This window comes from Gobio gobio (assembly GCF_949357685.1).
Source record: "Gobio gobio genome assembly, chromosome: 2".
NCBI classification, from domain to species: domain Eukaryota; kingdom Metazoa; phylum Chordata; class Actinopteri; order Cypriniformes; family Gobionidae; genus Gobio; species Gobio gobio.
The window spans coordinates 33,696,138-33,713,321 of NC_137098.1; the positions used below are offsets into that span (position 1 = coordinate 33,696,138).

Consider the following 17,184-nt stretch of genomic DNA (forward strand, 5'->3'; position numbering starts at 1 on the left):
GAGGGGAAGGGGAAGAGATGGGTAGAGAGGGGTAGAGAGGGGAAGGGGAAGAGAGGGGTAGAGAGAGGAAGGGGAAGAGAGGGGAAGGGGAAGAGAGGGGAAGGGGTAGAGAGGGGTAGAGAGAGGAAGGGGAAGAGAGCGGAAGGGGTAGAGAGGGGTAGAGAGGGGAAGGGGTAGAGAGGGGTATAGAGAGGGGAAGGGGTAGAGAGGGGTAGAGAGGGGAAGGGGAAGAGAGGGGAAGGGGTAGAGAGGGGTAGAGAGAGGAAGGGGAAGAGAGGGGTAGCGAGGGGTAGAAAGGGGAAGAGAGGGGTAGAGAGGGGAAGGGGAAGAGAGGGGTAGAGAGGGGAAGAGAGGGGAAGGGGAAGAGAGGGGAAGAGAGGGGTAGAGAGGGGAAGAGAGGGGTAGAGAGGGGAAGAGAGGGGAAGGGGAAGAGAGGGGAAGACAGGGGTAGAGAGGGGAAGGGGAAGAGAGGGGTAGAGAGGGGAAGGGGAAGAGAGGGGAAGAGAGGGGAAGGGGAAGAGAGGGGAAGAGAGGGGAAGAGAGGGGTAGAGAGGGGAAGAGAGGGGAAGAGAGGGGTAGAGAGGGGAAGAGAGGGGAAGGGGAAGAGAGGGGAAGACAGGGGTAGAGAGGGGAAGGGGAAGAGAGGGGAAGACAGGGGAAGGGGAAGAAAGGGGAAGAGAGGGGTAGAGAGGGGAAGGGGAAGAGAGGGGAAGGGGAAGAGAGGGGTAGAGAGGGGAAGGGGAAGAGAGGGGTAGAGAGGGGAAGAGAGGGGTAGGAAGAGGTATACCTGGAGTAGGATGTGGCCAAAGAAGACGGGGACCAAATTTATCAGATGCGATTCTACTGAGTACCCATGGGTTGACATTGAGAGAGACTGGACAGAGAATTCAGCCCAACCTCAGCAGATATACAAAAAACAAACCTTTGAAAATGCATGAATGAATCTAATTATTTTATAAATGTGGAGAGAAATACAAATTTTCATCAAAATGCAGTACTGGTCTTGTGTGTACTGTTTGGTCAATATATTCATATACTTTACTCTAACAATATCTCAGAAAAAAAATCAAACCCAGATTATATCATTAGAAAAGTAGAAATTTTACAATATTACAAGTGTTTACAGTAAGATTGAGAACAGCAGCGTGTGGATGGCCAGGAGGGTGAGGACGGTAATTTTCATTGTTTTTTTGTTTTTTTGTGTGTTATATTACAGTATATTATGCTGTATACATTTTCTTTTTACTCTGATGTATGGAAGTTACTTTATGTGTGTGAATGATAATGGTTATATTTTCCTTGGCAGTATGAGTGAAATGTGTGATGTCAAACCTTGGAGGCTACTCTTACCCTAAAATCCTATTTCTTTTTTTTTCTTCAGTTTTATACACAATTGTATTCTGTTAGCTAGACAAAAATGAAGGACTGGGCTAAGACTGAAAGGTGGACATGAGGGATATTTCAATGGTCCTATGCCATAGTGACAAAACATCTAAACATTTTGACTTGCAGTGCTTACACAATGCCAAAGGGACGAAGCATTTTGGGGGCACTGACTGTTTAAATGAGAAGGAAATTTAGTTTTGACACATGAGTGAACTGTTTTGGGAGAGGTATGAGCTTTTGCAGGTGAACCATGGTGTTGTGCCGAACCATCAACGTTATTTTGGCAAAAGCACCAAGAGTGTTGAGAATGTCCGGTCTGTTTCAAGAAATGAGCCAAAGCAATGAGAAGGATCTTTGCCATTTTCATGGCACTGACTATTTATATGGGAAAGGAATTTAGTTCTGAAGCATGAGTGAACAGTTTTGGTAGAGATATTAGCTTTTGCAAGTGAGTTATAGTGTTGTGCTGAACTGTAAGACTGTTTTGCCAAATGATCTTACAATTTTGAGAATGTAATTTCTGTTTCAAGAAATGAGCCAAACCAATGGAGAAAAACTGTAAGATCATCATTCAAGTGATTTTTTCATAAAAATAAATTTTTTAATGAGCCAATTTATGACATAGTTAAGTATTTGTGCAGTAAAAAGTTAAAAAACTACCAAATACCCACAAAAACACAGCATAAATGTATAGTTGAGAAGTAAATAAAAAAATTTATATATAGTTTTCCATGTAAAAAATTTATATTTCCTCATGCAATCGCTCTGTAAAAGTTTGGGGTCTATCTGACCCCAAGGGACTCAAACGTAAACCCTACGTGAGGGACGATTAAGGGTTAAGTGTCTTAAGAACTAGTTTTACCAACTAGAAGTTAGCCAAATTGTAATCAGTTTTTTTTCTTCTTTTTTCTTCAGATTAAAAATAGATTTTATGTACCTGACCTAGACCCAATCCCATTTCTACCCCTTAGTCCTTCCCTTTCCCCTACCCCTTAATTTTGCGTGTTCATGCGAAGCGGTAAGGGTGTCTCAATTCTCTTTTGGCTGAAGGGGTAGGGGTAAGGGGAAGGGCCAGATAGTCCTTAAAACAAAGATTTTTTGGGACCACACTACGAACGAAGGGGTATAAGGAATTTTCCTGCATTCTACCGTGCTGCGGCTTCTAGAATGTGTGATGTTGCCACCCGGAATCGATCACTTATGTGTTGCCTGGCTGCCAGTTTCTCCATAGCTTGCTAAACGTGCTATTTGAGGGATGTGAACACAAATTAATAATACAGCTAAAAAAAAGTATCTGGTCATCCTTCATAATGCAGTCGTCTATTTTACATCACATATCGTCTGTAAACCATAAACTCTTATGTTACCAAGGCAACAAATGACTTTATACTACATTTCAAAACATTCTGTTATCGCAGCACCACAGTTCGAAAACGAAACCATATCCATACCGCCCGGCTAGGAAAAGCATGGAATGGTTAACAAACAAAGAGCACAGTTTGGCCCGATGGAAAAGTGGCTCCACCAGTCTTGTATGCTCTGTATCATTCTGGTGGTCTTAAGTACTATGTACTTACATCAAAAAATAAGTACAATGTACTTACTGTGTTGATATCGTGTTGCAAAACACCTTTGCTGATATTGAGGTGGGATACGGGTAGAGTTAGGGACAGGTGTGGGGGTATGGGCAAGTTTAAGGGTAGGGTTAGGTATAAGGGAAGTGTCAACTGTGTAAGTACAAATGTAACTACAGAAATTAATTACAGACGTAATTACAAGCAGGTATTTTTAAAAATGTAATTACAATGTAAAAACATGTATGTACACAATAAGTGCATTGTATCAAATTATTAATTAAAATGTTGGTACATAGTAGTTAAGGCCACCTAATATAAAGTGGGTCCTCATTCTGTATCGTTTTAGTAAACCTGAAGGCTCATACGTTTTCGAACTGAAAACGAGCACCATAGTCCAAATACAGCACAAAGTTTGGAGTGAGTAATCTTTTAAAAGTGCTCACACCTGATTTCTGTTAGAAATGTGCACTTCATTGCTGTTCATACTGGTTAATTGTTACAGGACACTAATAAAATAAATTGGGTATGATGACGTATGATGACGTGTAGTAGTGGTGTCCCATTTCTTAGAGGAATATTTCAGTTTCTGTTTCAAGGGGCAAGGGGTAGGTGCAGGGCTAGGGGTAGGCTTAAACAAGAAGTTGGTCCTCGTCTATTGATGTTTTATATGCACAAGCAGTATTAGTTCAGTCCAATGAGATTTCAGTGTGGGCGTGGTGTGACGTTGCAGAAATTGAAATCAAGCAATCACAAAAGTCTCTTGTTGCTATCCAAGTTGCTTAAAAATAACCAACATGAAGTAGATTGTCATTATGCTGGTTTGTGTTGGTTTAGCCTAATTTTAGCTGGTGGGGCAATCACTTCTAACTTCTGTTTGCTGGTCAACCAGCATGATCTGTCTGATGAAGTTGGTTGATCGAGAAAGTCATTTTCCCCACATATGTCTAACACTACATCACAAAACTATTTATTAAACTGATTTATTTCTGATTATTTTAGTTCATATTGATCAAAGTGTCTTTCATCTGCAATTTCAAAGATAGGATCAGTGGATATGACAGTTATCAAAGCTTTTCATCTTCGCCACAGCAGAACTGTGTTTCCAGTGCATGGTTAATAATCGTAGTCTTCCCTCTAACAGACTTCTTGCGCGAGGATACCATGATTGGTACCAGTTTTCTGCGAGTGGCAGCACATGATGATGATTACAGCACTAATGCGGCCATCACTTACTCCATGTCCGAGGAGCAGCCGGAGTATCTGCGAGTCAATCCACTCACTGGCTGGATCTACGTAAACCAGCCCATCTCTCAGGTCAGTCCTGCTCCAAACAGCCAGCTAGGGCTCATTTTAAACCAAGTGAACTCCTAATGGTTCAAATGTAAAGTGATTTTGAGTTTACCTTTGTGAACGTGTGTCGCTGCTCCACGCAGTCAGAGAGTTTAAAAAAGCAAGTTTTAGACCTGAGCTTTCTCAGGAATACTTTCCAGCAGAATGATTCATCATTAAACCCTTATAGAGAGCAAGAGTTTGAGGTATGTGGAAAGATCCACAATTGCACTTGCAACATGAATTTGAGATAGTTACTGTTTGAAGTTTTAAGATGCTGCATTGTGAATGAAATAGCAGGTCCACAACAGTTTCTCACAGCACTCCACTCAGATGATTGATTGTGTGGTAATAAAGATCATTTAAGGATTCAGCTTGTTTCAGTAAAGTTGATGTTTGAAATAACCTCACACAGAAATACAAAAGATTTGTTTAAGCATTAATAGTTGTTATTGTTTGGGTATTTGTGTGTGAGTGAGAGTAGGTGTTTAGGTTTGAAAGCCACTGATATTGGACCACCTTTGACAAGAGACCTTTGTAACTGTTGCTATGGCTACCAGAGTCTTGTGTCAGCTGGTGTATATCGTGAGGTTTTGTTTCTTTGTGTTTCAGTGTTTATATACGTTCTTTGTGCGATTTACAGAGAGTGGGCGAAAATTGTTTAGCTGTCATTTCGCATTATTCTACATGCAGACAGCCTACTATACGAAGCAGAACACAGAAAACAGCATCAGTGATTTGCACATGCATCTGCAGTGAGATGACAACAAATACAAAATGCATCTCTCTGTTGTGTTGACACACTTGACAAAGTTCCATTTAAAGGTCATTCTTGGTTTTACATTTTTAGATGCCAAGGATATTCAGAATTTTTTTTTTTTCCAGAGGACCCAATTCTTAAAAAAAAAGAGAGAGAAAGGAAGACAAATGTGTGATAGATATTATAAAGAGAATATATATATATATATATATATATATATATATATATATATATATATATATATATATATATATATATATATATATATATATATATATATATATATATATATATATTTTATTTTATTTATTTATTTATTTTTTTATATATATTTTTTTTTTACTATATTGTGTGTGCATTTTACATGAAGATTTGTGTATTTTAGATAAAATAGACTGTAATGAAGTTTGTTTGGAATAAGGAAGGAAGAAGGCAGGGTCGGCTGTCTACTTTTACTACACTCTTTTCGTTACCAAACATAAGTCACGCCCACTGGCGTTCACAATCAACTCAATATTTCACAAAGCACAGTCCTGAGCTTACACAGCCTCTCGTCCGTGGTTCCCGAGCCTCCAGACAGTCTCTCTCCTCGAACACCTCTTCCGGGTGGTTTATGTACTATTACTGAAACAAGACACAGGTGTTTATGCTTTGCACTTGACCCACTTACGGTGCACCTGTCTCCCGACTCTCTCTTCCCTCACAGACCTCGCTAAACCACGCTCCCCCCCGGCACAAAGACTTTATTTTATTAATTTATTATTTTATTTGTACAAATTGCTGTTTTTTTAAACACTTTGAAACAGCAATATTATCAAGTTCTTAAAATGTGTTAATTTTCTTAAAAAAATATTTAATAAATTAAGCTATCATGCCACATTTGAAATTTCCTAAAATATTTTGTAAAAGCTATTTTATTTTTATTTTTTTTATTCAAATATTTTAACCTAGGCTGAAGTTTGAAAACCCCTGTCTTAGTATATTTTCAAATTTCCAATTTTAAATTTAATTTGACATGGGTCAATAAATGTGTTTGATTGTTTCCAGAGGACCTACATCAGCAGGCAGATAATCGCTACAGATGGAGGGAATCGGAGCAGTTCAGTGGAGCTGGCTGTCACCATCACTAATGTGAAGAACCAGCCTCCACATTGGGAGAAAGACAAATACGAGGTCATCATACCTGAAAACACTGTCAGAGACACTCCAGTTGTGGTATGTACTTAACATAACGCTGAACACTTATAATACTAGAGCTCTACAGATATGTCAATTATGCAGATGTATGCCTGCTTTTTACTTCAGCAAATAACAGGATCAATTTCATACAGGGTAAAAAGCTGTGTATTTCAGTGATTCCACCGATATTTATTACATAAAGATGTCAATTTCACCAATGCTAAATATACTGTGAATGCAGGACCAAACGCAAGAGGCAAAACAGAAAAGCTTTTGCTAAGTGATTTATTACTTTGGCCTTTGAGGCACACCTGTGAGGCACTCCATTAATGACTATGTCTTTCATGTGTGCATTGAAGGAATGCTATGATGGATGTGGATAAGTTTTAATCCCACAATAAGGTTGTGGATATTCCTTGAGGGGCTTGAGTTCCCAGACACTGTCGACTTTACTGTCATGTACTGGCGGTTACAACTGACAGTCTGTGCTTTCTGCTCGACCACACAGAGTCTTCACACAGCCTGTCACAAAACACATCCACAAGTACACACAGTCACACACATACACACACTCACTTAGTCCATTTAAACTAATGGTAAAATGCAGTAGGATTATCTAAGCACCAGTCACCACTTAAACCAGTGCTTCTGTATCCCTGCCATGAATCATCTGATTCTCTGCGTCAAATTTTAAATACGCTGGCTTCATTACATTCACTATTTAGGAAGATAATTTATGGACATTTCCTTTTTTATTTGGTAACAAATGCACTGAAAACATTAATTTGCAGAATTTCCTGGAATAATTGTATTGCCATTAAAACCATTATTAAGGCAGATGAGATTTTATGAAGAGCAGCGCAAATTGAAGAGCAGGAACAAAGGACAAAAAAAGAAAATAAATAAAAGACAAAAATAGAGAACTGCTCTGAGATCACGCTTGTTGTTCTCCTAATTGATCTTTTATGTAAATGTTATTTGTGTTCTTGTTTGTATAGGAAGTATTTATTTGATCTGTAATGGTGAGTTGCCCTATTAACAGAGAAGTTCTCAATTGTTATATTTAAAGACAGACTAAATTCACTTAGGACAGAAAGAGAAGTTTAAAATGAAGATCAACCTGCTGTGCATCGTCTTTGCGTCATTATGTCACATTTTGTAAACATAAAGGAGTCCGGGCTTGGCTCTATTGTGTGTGTGGATGCTGCAGGTGGCGGATCGTTTATGGCCTCTTCTTACAGCAGCTGGAATGTAATTAACCTTGTCATTTTGATAGCAAATAGCCAGCAATGACATTTCCTCTCTCAAGATACATTAATGTAACGTTACTAAAAACATATTTAAATCAGTTCATGTGAGTACAGTGGTTCAATATTAATATTATAAAGCGACGAGAATATTTTTGGTGTGCCAAAAAAACTAAATAATGACTTATATAGTGATAACCGATTTCAAAACACTGCTTCATGAAGATTCGAACCGTTATGAATCAGCGTGTCGAATCATGATTCGGATCTTGTGTCAAACCACCAAACTTGTGAAATCACATGACTTTGGCGCTCCAAACCGCTAATTTGATACACTGATTCATAACGGTTGACATTATTTTCAATTACATTATTTTCATTTTTGGGTGAACTAACCCTTTAATGCATTAAAATATGAGACCTCATTTTAAAGTGTTATCAAAAATTCTTTTGCCTAACAAAAAAATAAAATACCTGAATAATGCAAACAAGTCATTGGACAGCATTACTTAGGCTGCATATAAAGAATCAAAATGCATGTGCCATGCATGAAATAGCCTCTGCACGGACAATGAGGAAAGGATTTGTTTAAAACCATATTGTTGATGAAAATAATATGAGAACAATAAAAGTGCTATTTATTAATAATGACGCTTCAATGTTTTTTAATTTTAAAAAATGTGTTTAATATTACAGTAATAGTAAACATCTTTAATATTAGGCTGTTGTTTGAAATTACATAATTGCTGTTTGAGCTGCACGTGCTGACACTGAAAAGAATGAACAACCGTAAACTGAAGCGCTTAGAAGGTTAATTAACTAAACGAAACGCATCATATATGAGAATAATCAGATATTTATAGAAAATAAATATAATATTACAACTTATATTTGCACAAAATCACGCACAGATGAACTTGACCTAAGTTACGTAGTCAGGAGACCTATTACTCCTGTCAGCGCATGCTGAAACTGAACAGGATCACTGGTACAATGAAGCGCTGTGGGTTATTTAACTTAACGAAACGCATCCTATTTGAGATTAATTGATGTTTATACCAGTGTTTCCCAACCGGGGTGCCGTCTGATGAGAGCAAGGGTGCCGTGTAAAAGTTCTTCAAATAATTTTTTTTTCTTCTGATAATTCTCTCTTTGTAAACTTTGTTCAATGCATGCGAGTGCTGCCGGATGTTCGAATATGACCAGTCATTTTCGCCGTCATCACCCACCCGGGTGTAGTGCCAGAAGACGCAATTTCTGTACCTGAAAACTAATGTTAGACATACCTGAAAAACCTGAAAAGCATATTTTGCTTAATTGTATTTATTTGTGCTGCGGCTTGTATTTAAATTATTTGTTCTTATTATTTTCTTTATTTTTATTTGACAGTAGTCCTTTTTTCCCTGAACATAGCAAATACTGAACCGTACTGAAACCGTGAACCTAAAACCGTGATCACACCTGCAAACTTGTCGCTTTTCGGCGATTATAACGTTACCGAACGGTCCAGTACCGAATCTTTAACAGTTCACAGTCGGCTTGTTTGAAGCGCGGAACACACTTCAGTCCATTTTATCACGAGATTCAAACGATAAATGCCGTTTTGACGCTCTATATATGGCGTGACTGGTCACTTCATGATCACAGTTCAAGCGGCCGCGCGTGAACGCGATCATCTGTGAAGGCGATCGATCATCTCTTACTAAAGAATAAACATGAATGAAGGTATGCTGAGGATACATTACAACTTACTGTCATGTATATATGTGGTGTAATCGCTAAATCAGTGTTTCAATGACGTCAATATAACTGCTTGTAAACTAAACCATAACGTTAGCATCACATAATTACCTCAGGCAGTCATTCAGTGTGCACAGAATTTTATACACTAGAGAAATCAACTCTTTCACTAAATACAAGCTCTATATTAGCCTATATATTCATTACATTTTACTTAACCTGTTAGTGATGTCTTGATTATTTCATGCATGTTAAATAAACCTGTCATGAAAATGACAGACACTGTGTATAAATTATTATATTTTAACAACAAATTGGAGAAGAAAATTATTTTATAATTAGATTTAGAAGTTAATGCAAAAACTGCCTTATGTGAAGTTTACATGTTTGCATACAATGTGTTATTTGAGTGTTGATTATTATACCTAAAAATAAATAGCAACTGAATAGTTTGGGCTCTATTTTGTTAACCTTTAATATTAATGTGCAAGTAAGGGCTCCCTATATAGTTTACAGCAATATCTTCAATACACTTTTAGATATAATTTAATTAATTCAAGGACAGACACTTTTTTTCTTCTTCAGTAAACAACTGTTAAATCTAAAAAGCAATTTTGTAAAACTGCTGTACTGAACTCCATGATTTCAAAACTGAGGTACGTACCGAACCGTCAGTTTTGTGTAACACCTCTGCTGTCAGTCTTTTATTTTTTGTCATGCGTCACAACACTTCCTTGAGTTCCAGGTGTTTCCGTGTTGTAAATAAAATCATTTTTTAAATATTAAATGTGTCACTCTCTTTAAGTCACGCTCAGAAATGTGTCATTTGCATATCCCCCCCCGCGCGACACTGTCACCTTTTTTATTTTGAGGAGTTTGCAGGTCTGCGTGATACAAACCAAACCATGAGCAATCTGTACTGTTACACCCTAGTGTAACGTTTGCGAGGGGGTGCCACAAAATGGAGAACATTTTCAAAGGGTGCCATGACTGAAAAAAGGTTGGGAAACACTGGTTTATACTACATAAACTTAATATTATGACTTATTACATATATTACAAAAGTGTTCTCATTACAGTGTTATGTATATGACAGTCCTAGTTATTACTGTTGTGCATTTCTGTTTGAACTGCACGCGCTGAAGCTAAATACGGGTACAATAAAGCCTGCATCAACCAAATGCATCCTATATGAGATTAATCATATATATATATATATATATATATATATATATATATATATATATATATATATATATATATATATATATATACACACACAAAATAAACACAACTTGCAATGGCACAAAAGACTTATAATTTTATGTAGCCTATACCACAGATTTGTGCTGCACATGTTGCACTAAACTGTATTTTACTTTTCAAAGTGATTCCAATCATATTTCAAGCAATTCAAAACCATGGCAGACAGTGCATGTCTGAAGTGTCTCAGCTGAAGGAATTAATTCATTATCTATCGGCTTGAATATATCGGCCAAATTGTCTTATCGGACCGATAACAATCACATTTAAAAATGAGCATTTATCGGCCGATAACGATAATTATCGTGCATTCCTAATGCCGATAAAGAGGTAAAACTTACAGACTGCAGCTTTAAATATAATTATGAATATTATATATGAAATAGGCTATTGTTCAAAGGTTTGCGGTCGAAAAAAAACTATTATGTTCGCTGAGGCTGAATTTATTTTATCAAAAATATAGTAACAAAAAATATATTGTGAAATATTATTACAATTTTAAATAACTATGACTACTAAAATAACTTGGATGGATTATTGGATGAATGGAAAGTTCAAAAGAACAGCATTTATTTAAAATAGAATTATATTATTGTCTTTAATGTCACTTTTGATAAATTGAATGTATCCTCGCTGAATAAAAGTCCTACAAATCTTTCTGACCACAAACTTTTGAACAGTAGTGTATATATGAATATTAAACCAATTTTACATTTACAGACTATCAAGGCCACATCTCCGCTGGGTGATCCGAGGGTGACTTATAACTTGGAGGATGGATTGGTGCCAGAGAGCAACATGCCTGTTCGTTTCTACCTAACCCCGAATCGTGAAGATGGCTCCGCCTCTATACTTGTTGCAGAGCCCCTGGACTATGAGATCACCCGTAACTTCATGCTTAGGGTCCGAGCTCAGAACGTGGCTCCTGTACCCCTGGCGGCCTTTACTACTGTTCACATAAACATCACAGGTAAAGGTCATCTGCAGCAAATGAGAGACAAACATGTTACAAATATTAATAGCAGTGTATTAGTATACAGTATATGTCAAGAATGAAAAACATTCTTTAGTGCTATTATGCTAAAATATTATGCTATTTTAAAGGTTACTCATTTTGTTTTGGATGTCTCATATGATACATAAAGGTTTGCATGCATCAAAGGTACAAAAAAAAAAAACACTTTAATGTTCTTATAATATACTGTACACTGTATATCACCTCCAGTGTTTCCACAACATTCATTCGGCCGTGGTGGGCCACCACACCAAAAATCATCCCCGCCACGTCTTCAGCTTCTCAGTGACATCCGATATTGTGCACACTATTGTTAAGTCCCACTAAAGGCATAAAAAAATTATTGTAAAGCACCATAAAGTTTTCGTGCACTATATTACAAGACTTCTAAAGCAGATTTGATAGCATAATGCGAACAAATGAATATTTAAGTTGTTAAGTTCAAGTTAATGGAAACTCATCTCTCCTCATTCATTCTCCAGTCAGCATTCAAACAATGCGTCACATTCAGTTACAACAGTAACACGAAGAAACACACTCCAATATCATTGTTTCTCATTATTATACTTTATTTGTAGATAAAGGTTTTGCATAAAAGGACTTTATCTTGCTGGAGTTTACTGCCGTTTTTCTAAATCATGTCATCTTTCTCCCGGGTGTCGGTTAGATCACAACACTAGAGTAGAGAGCACTATAATTGTTCTTCATGCGCACGGTAACTTAAATTTAAAACTGTTAAAAGAAAAGGCTATTGCATAGATATAATAAACTACGCATTAATATCTGTTTCCTTTGTGCTTTGAAGTTTGAACTTTTCAATGCGGAGTGCGGCGGCACGATGTGACTCCATCTTGCTTCAAGCGCATCATTGTGTGCACTGGCTGCGCATAAGCGCTTTGCCACTCAATAACATATTGGAGCCTTTCATATTGTAATAATTTTGCGCAATAAAAGATTATTAAAGGGGTGATGAATTGAGAAATCAACTTTCCCTTGAGCCTTTGATATATAAAAGTTCATTGTGATATAAGAATATCCTGTAAGTTTCAAAGCTGAAAACTTCCTTGTTAGTCAAAGAAAAGCTTTTATTGACACCAGGCCAAGAAAACGCTCAATCTCAGAATATGTCGACCCTTGACGTCATCGTATGCTGAAACGCCGCCTCAACAGATAAATATGTACGCCTGATTCTGTAGCCCCGCCCACCGACTCGTGGAGCTAAACGGATCGCGCTACCGAGCAATAAACATGCCGACGATAGCAAGATATTGCGCTGTGCCTGGTTGTGGAAGAAACGCTGCATAAGCTTCCTTCGGATTCTAATATTGGAAATGTGTGGTTGAACTTTATTTTTAATGAATATCCAGCTCACGTGGGGAAGACATTGCACGTATGTTAATTTCACCGGATTCGTTTGTAAACAAGAGACTGGATTTGCAGACAGGATGAGATTACATGAATGAATGAATGAAGCAACACACTAATGTGAGTAAAAAATTTTTTATTTGTGATAGTATTGCATTGTTACAGATAAACTATGTTACATTGTGTACATGTCTAACTAAACATAACTTACCATGCTGTCACAGGGCTCGCAAAGCCCCACGTCCCGGGGCTATGTGTTTTCCAGACGGGCTACCAATATGTATCATCTTAAATAGTGAAATAACATTCCTTTCTTGATGCGCGTTGTCTGCAACGTACTTGGCGTGCACGTATATCCACCGATCGGGCGGGCCAAGTAATATAAAATAACATTCATATTAATTGCGGGTGGATGAGAGAGAAATCATTGTGTTTGTTTGATAAAGACATTTTGTTAGCCGTGAGGGACGAATCATTCCGGTTGCCGTTACCCCGTACGCTTTCAAAACAATGCCTCACGCATACTCATGGGGGAGCCGAATCTCATTAAATATGCAAAGCTTATCCAATCATAGCAGTGGGCGTTTATTTTCAAGTCTTCAGTGCGGCACGCCGATTAAAACCGAGTGTGTCTTGAGAGAGGCTCTAAACCAGGATAGAAAATAGACAGTTACTTATTCATTATGGCGTTTTTGAATGTAAAAACCACGCAAACATCACAAGTAGACCTCAAACAACAGTATAAAAAAAATTAAAAGCCAGTTTATGACACCTTTAACAGCCTATCTTGTTCTGCCCTATCTATCCTATGTTGCTGCCTCGTTACAACTGTACATTTAAAATAAATGTATTTTCATTTTATAGTATAAATAGCCTAAATATACACTCACCTAAAGGATTATTAGGAACACCTGTTCAATTTCTCATTAATGCAATTATCTAATCAACCAATCACATGGCAGTTGCTTCAATGCATTTAGGGGTGTGGTCCTGGTCAAGACAATCTCCTGAACTCCAAACTGAATGTCAGAATGGGAAAGAAAGGTGATTTAAGCAATTTTGAGCGTGGCATGGTTGTTGGTGCCAGACGGGCCGGTCTGAGTATTTCACAATCTGCTCAGTTACTGGGATTTTCACGCACAACCATTTCTAGGGTTTACAAAGAATGGTGTGAAAAGGGAAAAACATCCAGAATGTGGCAGTCCTGTGGGCAAAAATGCCTTGTTGATGCTAGAGGTCAGAGGAGAATGGGCTGACTGATTCAAGCTGATAGAAGAGCAACTTTGACTGAAATAACCACTCGTAACAACCGAGGTATGCAGCAAAGCATTTGCGAAGCCACAACACACACAACCTTGAGGCGGATAGGCTACAACGGCAGAAGACCCCACCGGGTACCGCTCATCTCCACTACAAATAGGTAAAAGAGGCTACAATTTGCACAAGCTCACCAAAATTGGACAGTTGAAGACTGGAAAAATGTTGCCTGGTCTGATGAGTCTCAATTTCTGTTGAGACATTCAGATGGTAGAGTCAGAATTTGGCGTAAACAGAATGAGAACATGGATCCATCATGCCTTGTTACCACTGTGCAGGCTGGTGGTGGTGGTTTCCAAAGATGGCGCCGCCGTGCTCGGTCGCCGTTCAGGTCGCTCCGCTAAGACTTTGCTTTTATTTATTATTCTACTCTCTTTTACTCTCTATTTTTTCCAACGGATCATCTGCTTTGATCTGTTACGACAGCAAAACACTTCTGGAAATTGGTTACCGCTACACTGACCTGTTTCAGGACACTTTCTCCAATCTTCCATCTGAGATTCGCCGGGACGCCGAGTTGAACAATGGCCACTCGAGTCGACGGCGAAGATTCAAAAAACACCGCGGGAAACGCGCTGGGATCCGCAACAGACTGAGAAAAAGAGCATTCAGTCCTCCTCTCCCGAGCATTTTGCTCGCAAATGTCCAATCCTTGGAGAATAAGATGGACGATCTTAGAGCCAGGATAAGTTTTCAACGGGACATGAGAGACTGCAACATCTATTGTCTGTCCGAAACATGGCTCACGCCAGCGGTCCCGGATACAGCCGTGACGCCGTCCGAGAACTTCTCTGTTTTTCGGATGGACAGAACAGCCGAGGCCGGGAAATCTAAAGGCGGTGGAGTGTGTTTCATGATAAACAAGAAATGGTGCGATCCTAGGAACATCTCCATTCTTTCGCGATCCTGCTCGCCTCACTTGGAACATTTAACTCTCATGTGCCGGCCTTTCTACCTGCCGAGGGAGTTTTCCTCGGTCATCACCACTGCCGTTTATATTCCACCACAAGCAGACACGGGGCTGGCTTTATCTGCCCTCCATGATGTGACCAGCGGCTTCATAAACAAACACCCCGACGCTGCTTTCATCGTCGCGGGTGATTTTAACAAAGCAAACCTAAAGAAAGTATTGCCAAACTTTCACCAGCATGTCTCCTGTCCCACACGAGGAGCAAACACACTGGATCATTGCTACTCTCCGTTTAAGAACGCCTACAAAGCTCGTTCACAGCCAGCTTTTGGCAAATCGGACCATGCCGCCATTTTCCTCACACCGGAATATAAACAAAGGCTCGTTCAAGAGCCCCCGGTGAGGAGGGAAGTCAAACGCTGGTCATCCCATTCAGAGATCACGCTACAGGCAGCTCTTGATGACGTCGACTGGGACATGTTCCGCGCGAGTTCTGAAGACGTCAGCGAGTTCACAGAAGTGGCGCTCTGCTTTATTAACACACTGACAGAGCAAGCCACACAAACATTAACTATAACGTCCTTCCCTAATCAGAAACCGTGGGTGGACAGTTCAATTCGCACTGCAGTAAACTCGCGCACCACCGCTTACAATGCCGGTCTCCTAACGGGGGATATGAGGGAGTACAAAGCTTCATGTTACGCTCTCCGGCGCGCCGTTAAAGCCGCAAAACTCCGCTATAAAGACCGAGTGGAATCTCATTTCCAACTCAACGACTCCCGGCGGATGTGGCAGGGACTGAGAACCATCTGTGCTTTTGGAACTAAATCCTCTGCAGAGGTGAGAGCTGATCCGTTACTGGTGAACGAGTTAAACTCTTTCTACGCTCGCTTTGATGGTAATCGCGGCAGCGCGACTCCGGCGAGTGACGCGTCAGAGAGAGTCCCTCAGAGCAGCAACGGTCACGTGATCTCTGTCTCGGAGGACGAGGTTCGGAGGGCACTCAAACGTGTGGATGTCAGGAAAGCTGCTGGGCCGGATGGTATTTCAGGTCGTGTTCTGCGGTCCTGTGCTGATCAGCTCGCAGGGCTCTTTACATCCATATTCAACGAGTCCCTTGCTACATCTGTTGTCCCCACCTCCTTCAAACGATCCTCCATCATCCCTGTACCTAAGATCAGTAAACCCTCTTGCCTAAATGACTATCGTCCAGTGGCTCTCACATCTTTAGTCATGAAGGTCTTTGAGAGACTCATTAAAAACAACATTTGCTCCTCCATTCCTGACACTTTGGACCCTCTTCAGTTTGCCTATCGTCCCAATAGATCGACTGAAGATGCCATTTCTCACGTCCTTCACTCCTGCCTCACTCACATCGACAGCAAAAGTGGGAACTATGTCAGGCTGCTATTTATTGACTATAGCTCAGCCTTTAACACCATAGTTCCCATTAAGCTAACACACAAACTCCTGGATCTAGGCCTGAATTCTTCTCTCTGCCTCTGGATTGAAGATTTCCTCACTGGCAGACCCCAGGCGGTGAGAGTAGGCCAGTTCACCTCCACCTCCATCACCCTGAGTGTTGGAGCTCCACAGGGCTGTGTGCTGAGTCCCCTGCTCTACTCTCTCTACACCCATGACTGTTTGTCCACACACAGCTCCACCTCGATCATCAAGTTTGCTGATGATACTGTTGTCCTGGGTCTCATCTCCAACAACAATGAGACGGCATACTTGGACGAAGTGGAGCAACTGACATCATGGTGCCAGGACAACTGTCTCTCTCTGAATGTTAACAAGACCAAAGAACTGATTGTGGACTTCAGGAAGAGACAGCATCGGTCATACTCCCCTCTCATGATCAGCGGGACACCGGTAGAGAGAGTGAGCAGCTTCAAATACCTGGGTGTGAACATCTCCGAGGATCTGACCTGGACTACACACATCCAGACACAGGTGAAAAAAGCCAGGCAAAGACTGTACCACCTGCGCCAGCTGAGGAAATTCAGGGTTTCACCAGCCATCCTGAAAACTTTCTATCGAGGGGCGATAGAAAGTGTCCTGACTCAGTGCATCACAGCGTGGTACGGGAACAG

General features: G+C 39.8%; 1 protein-coding gene across 1 annotated transcript in view; it reads left to right on the top strand.

Moving 5' to 3' along the window:
• Nucleotides 1-17,184, top strand: part of LOC307122743 (neural-cadherin) — a 337,292-nt gene that overhangs the window by 198,781 nt on the left and 121,327 nt on the right. The window contains exons 11-13 of the mRNA XM_079810925.1: nucleotides 4,105-4,277; nucleotides 6,100-6,267; nucleotides 11,202-11,451. Coding sequence (XP_079667051.1) covers nucleotides 4,105-4,277; nucleotides 6,100-6,267; nucleotides 11,202-11,451 — 591 coding nt within the window. The remainder of the gene's footprint in view (nucleotides 1-4,104; nucleotides 4,278-6,099; nucleotides 6,268-11,201; nucleotides 11,452-17,184) is intronic.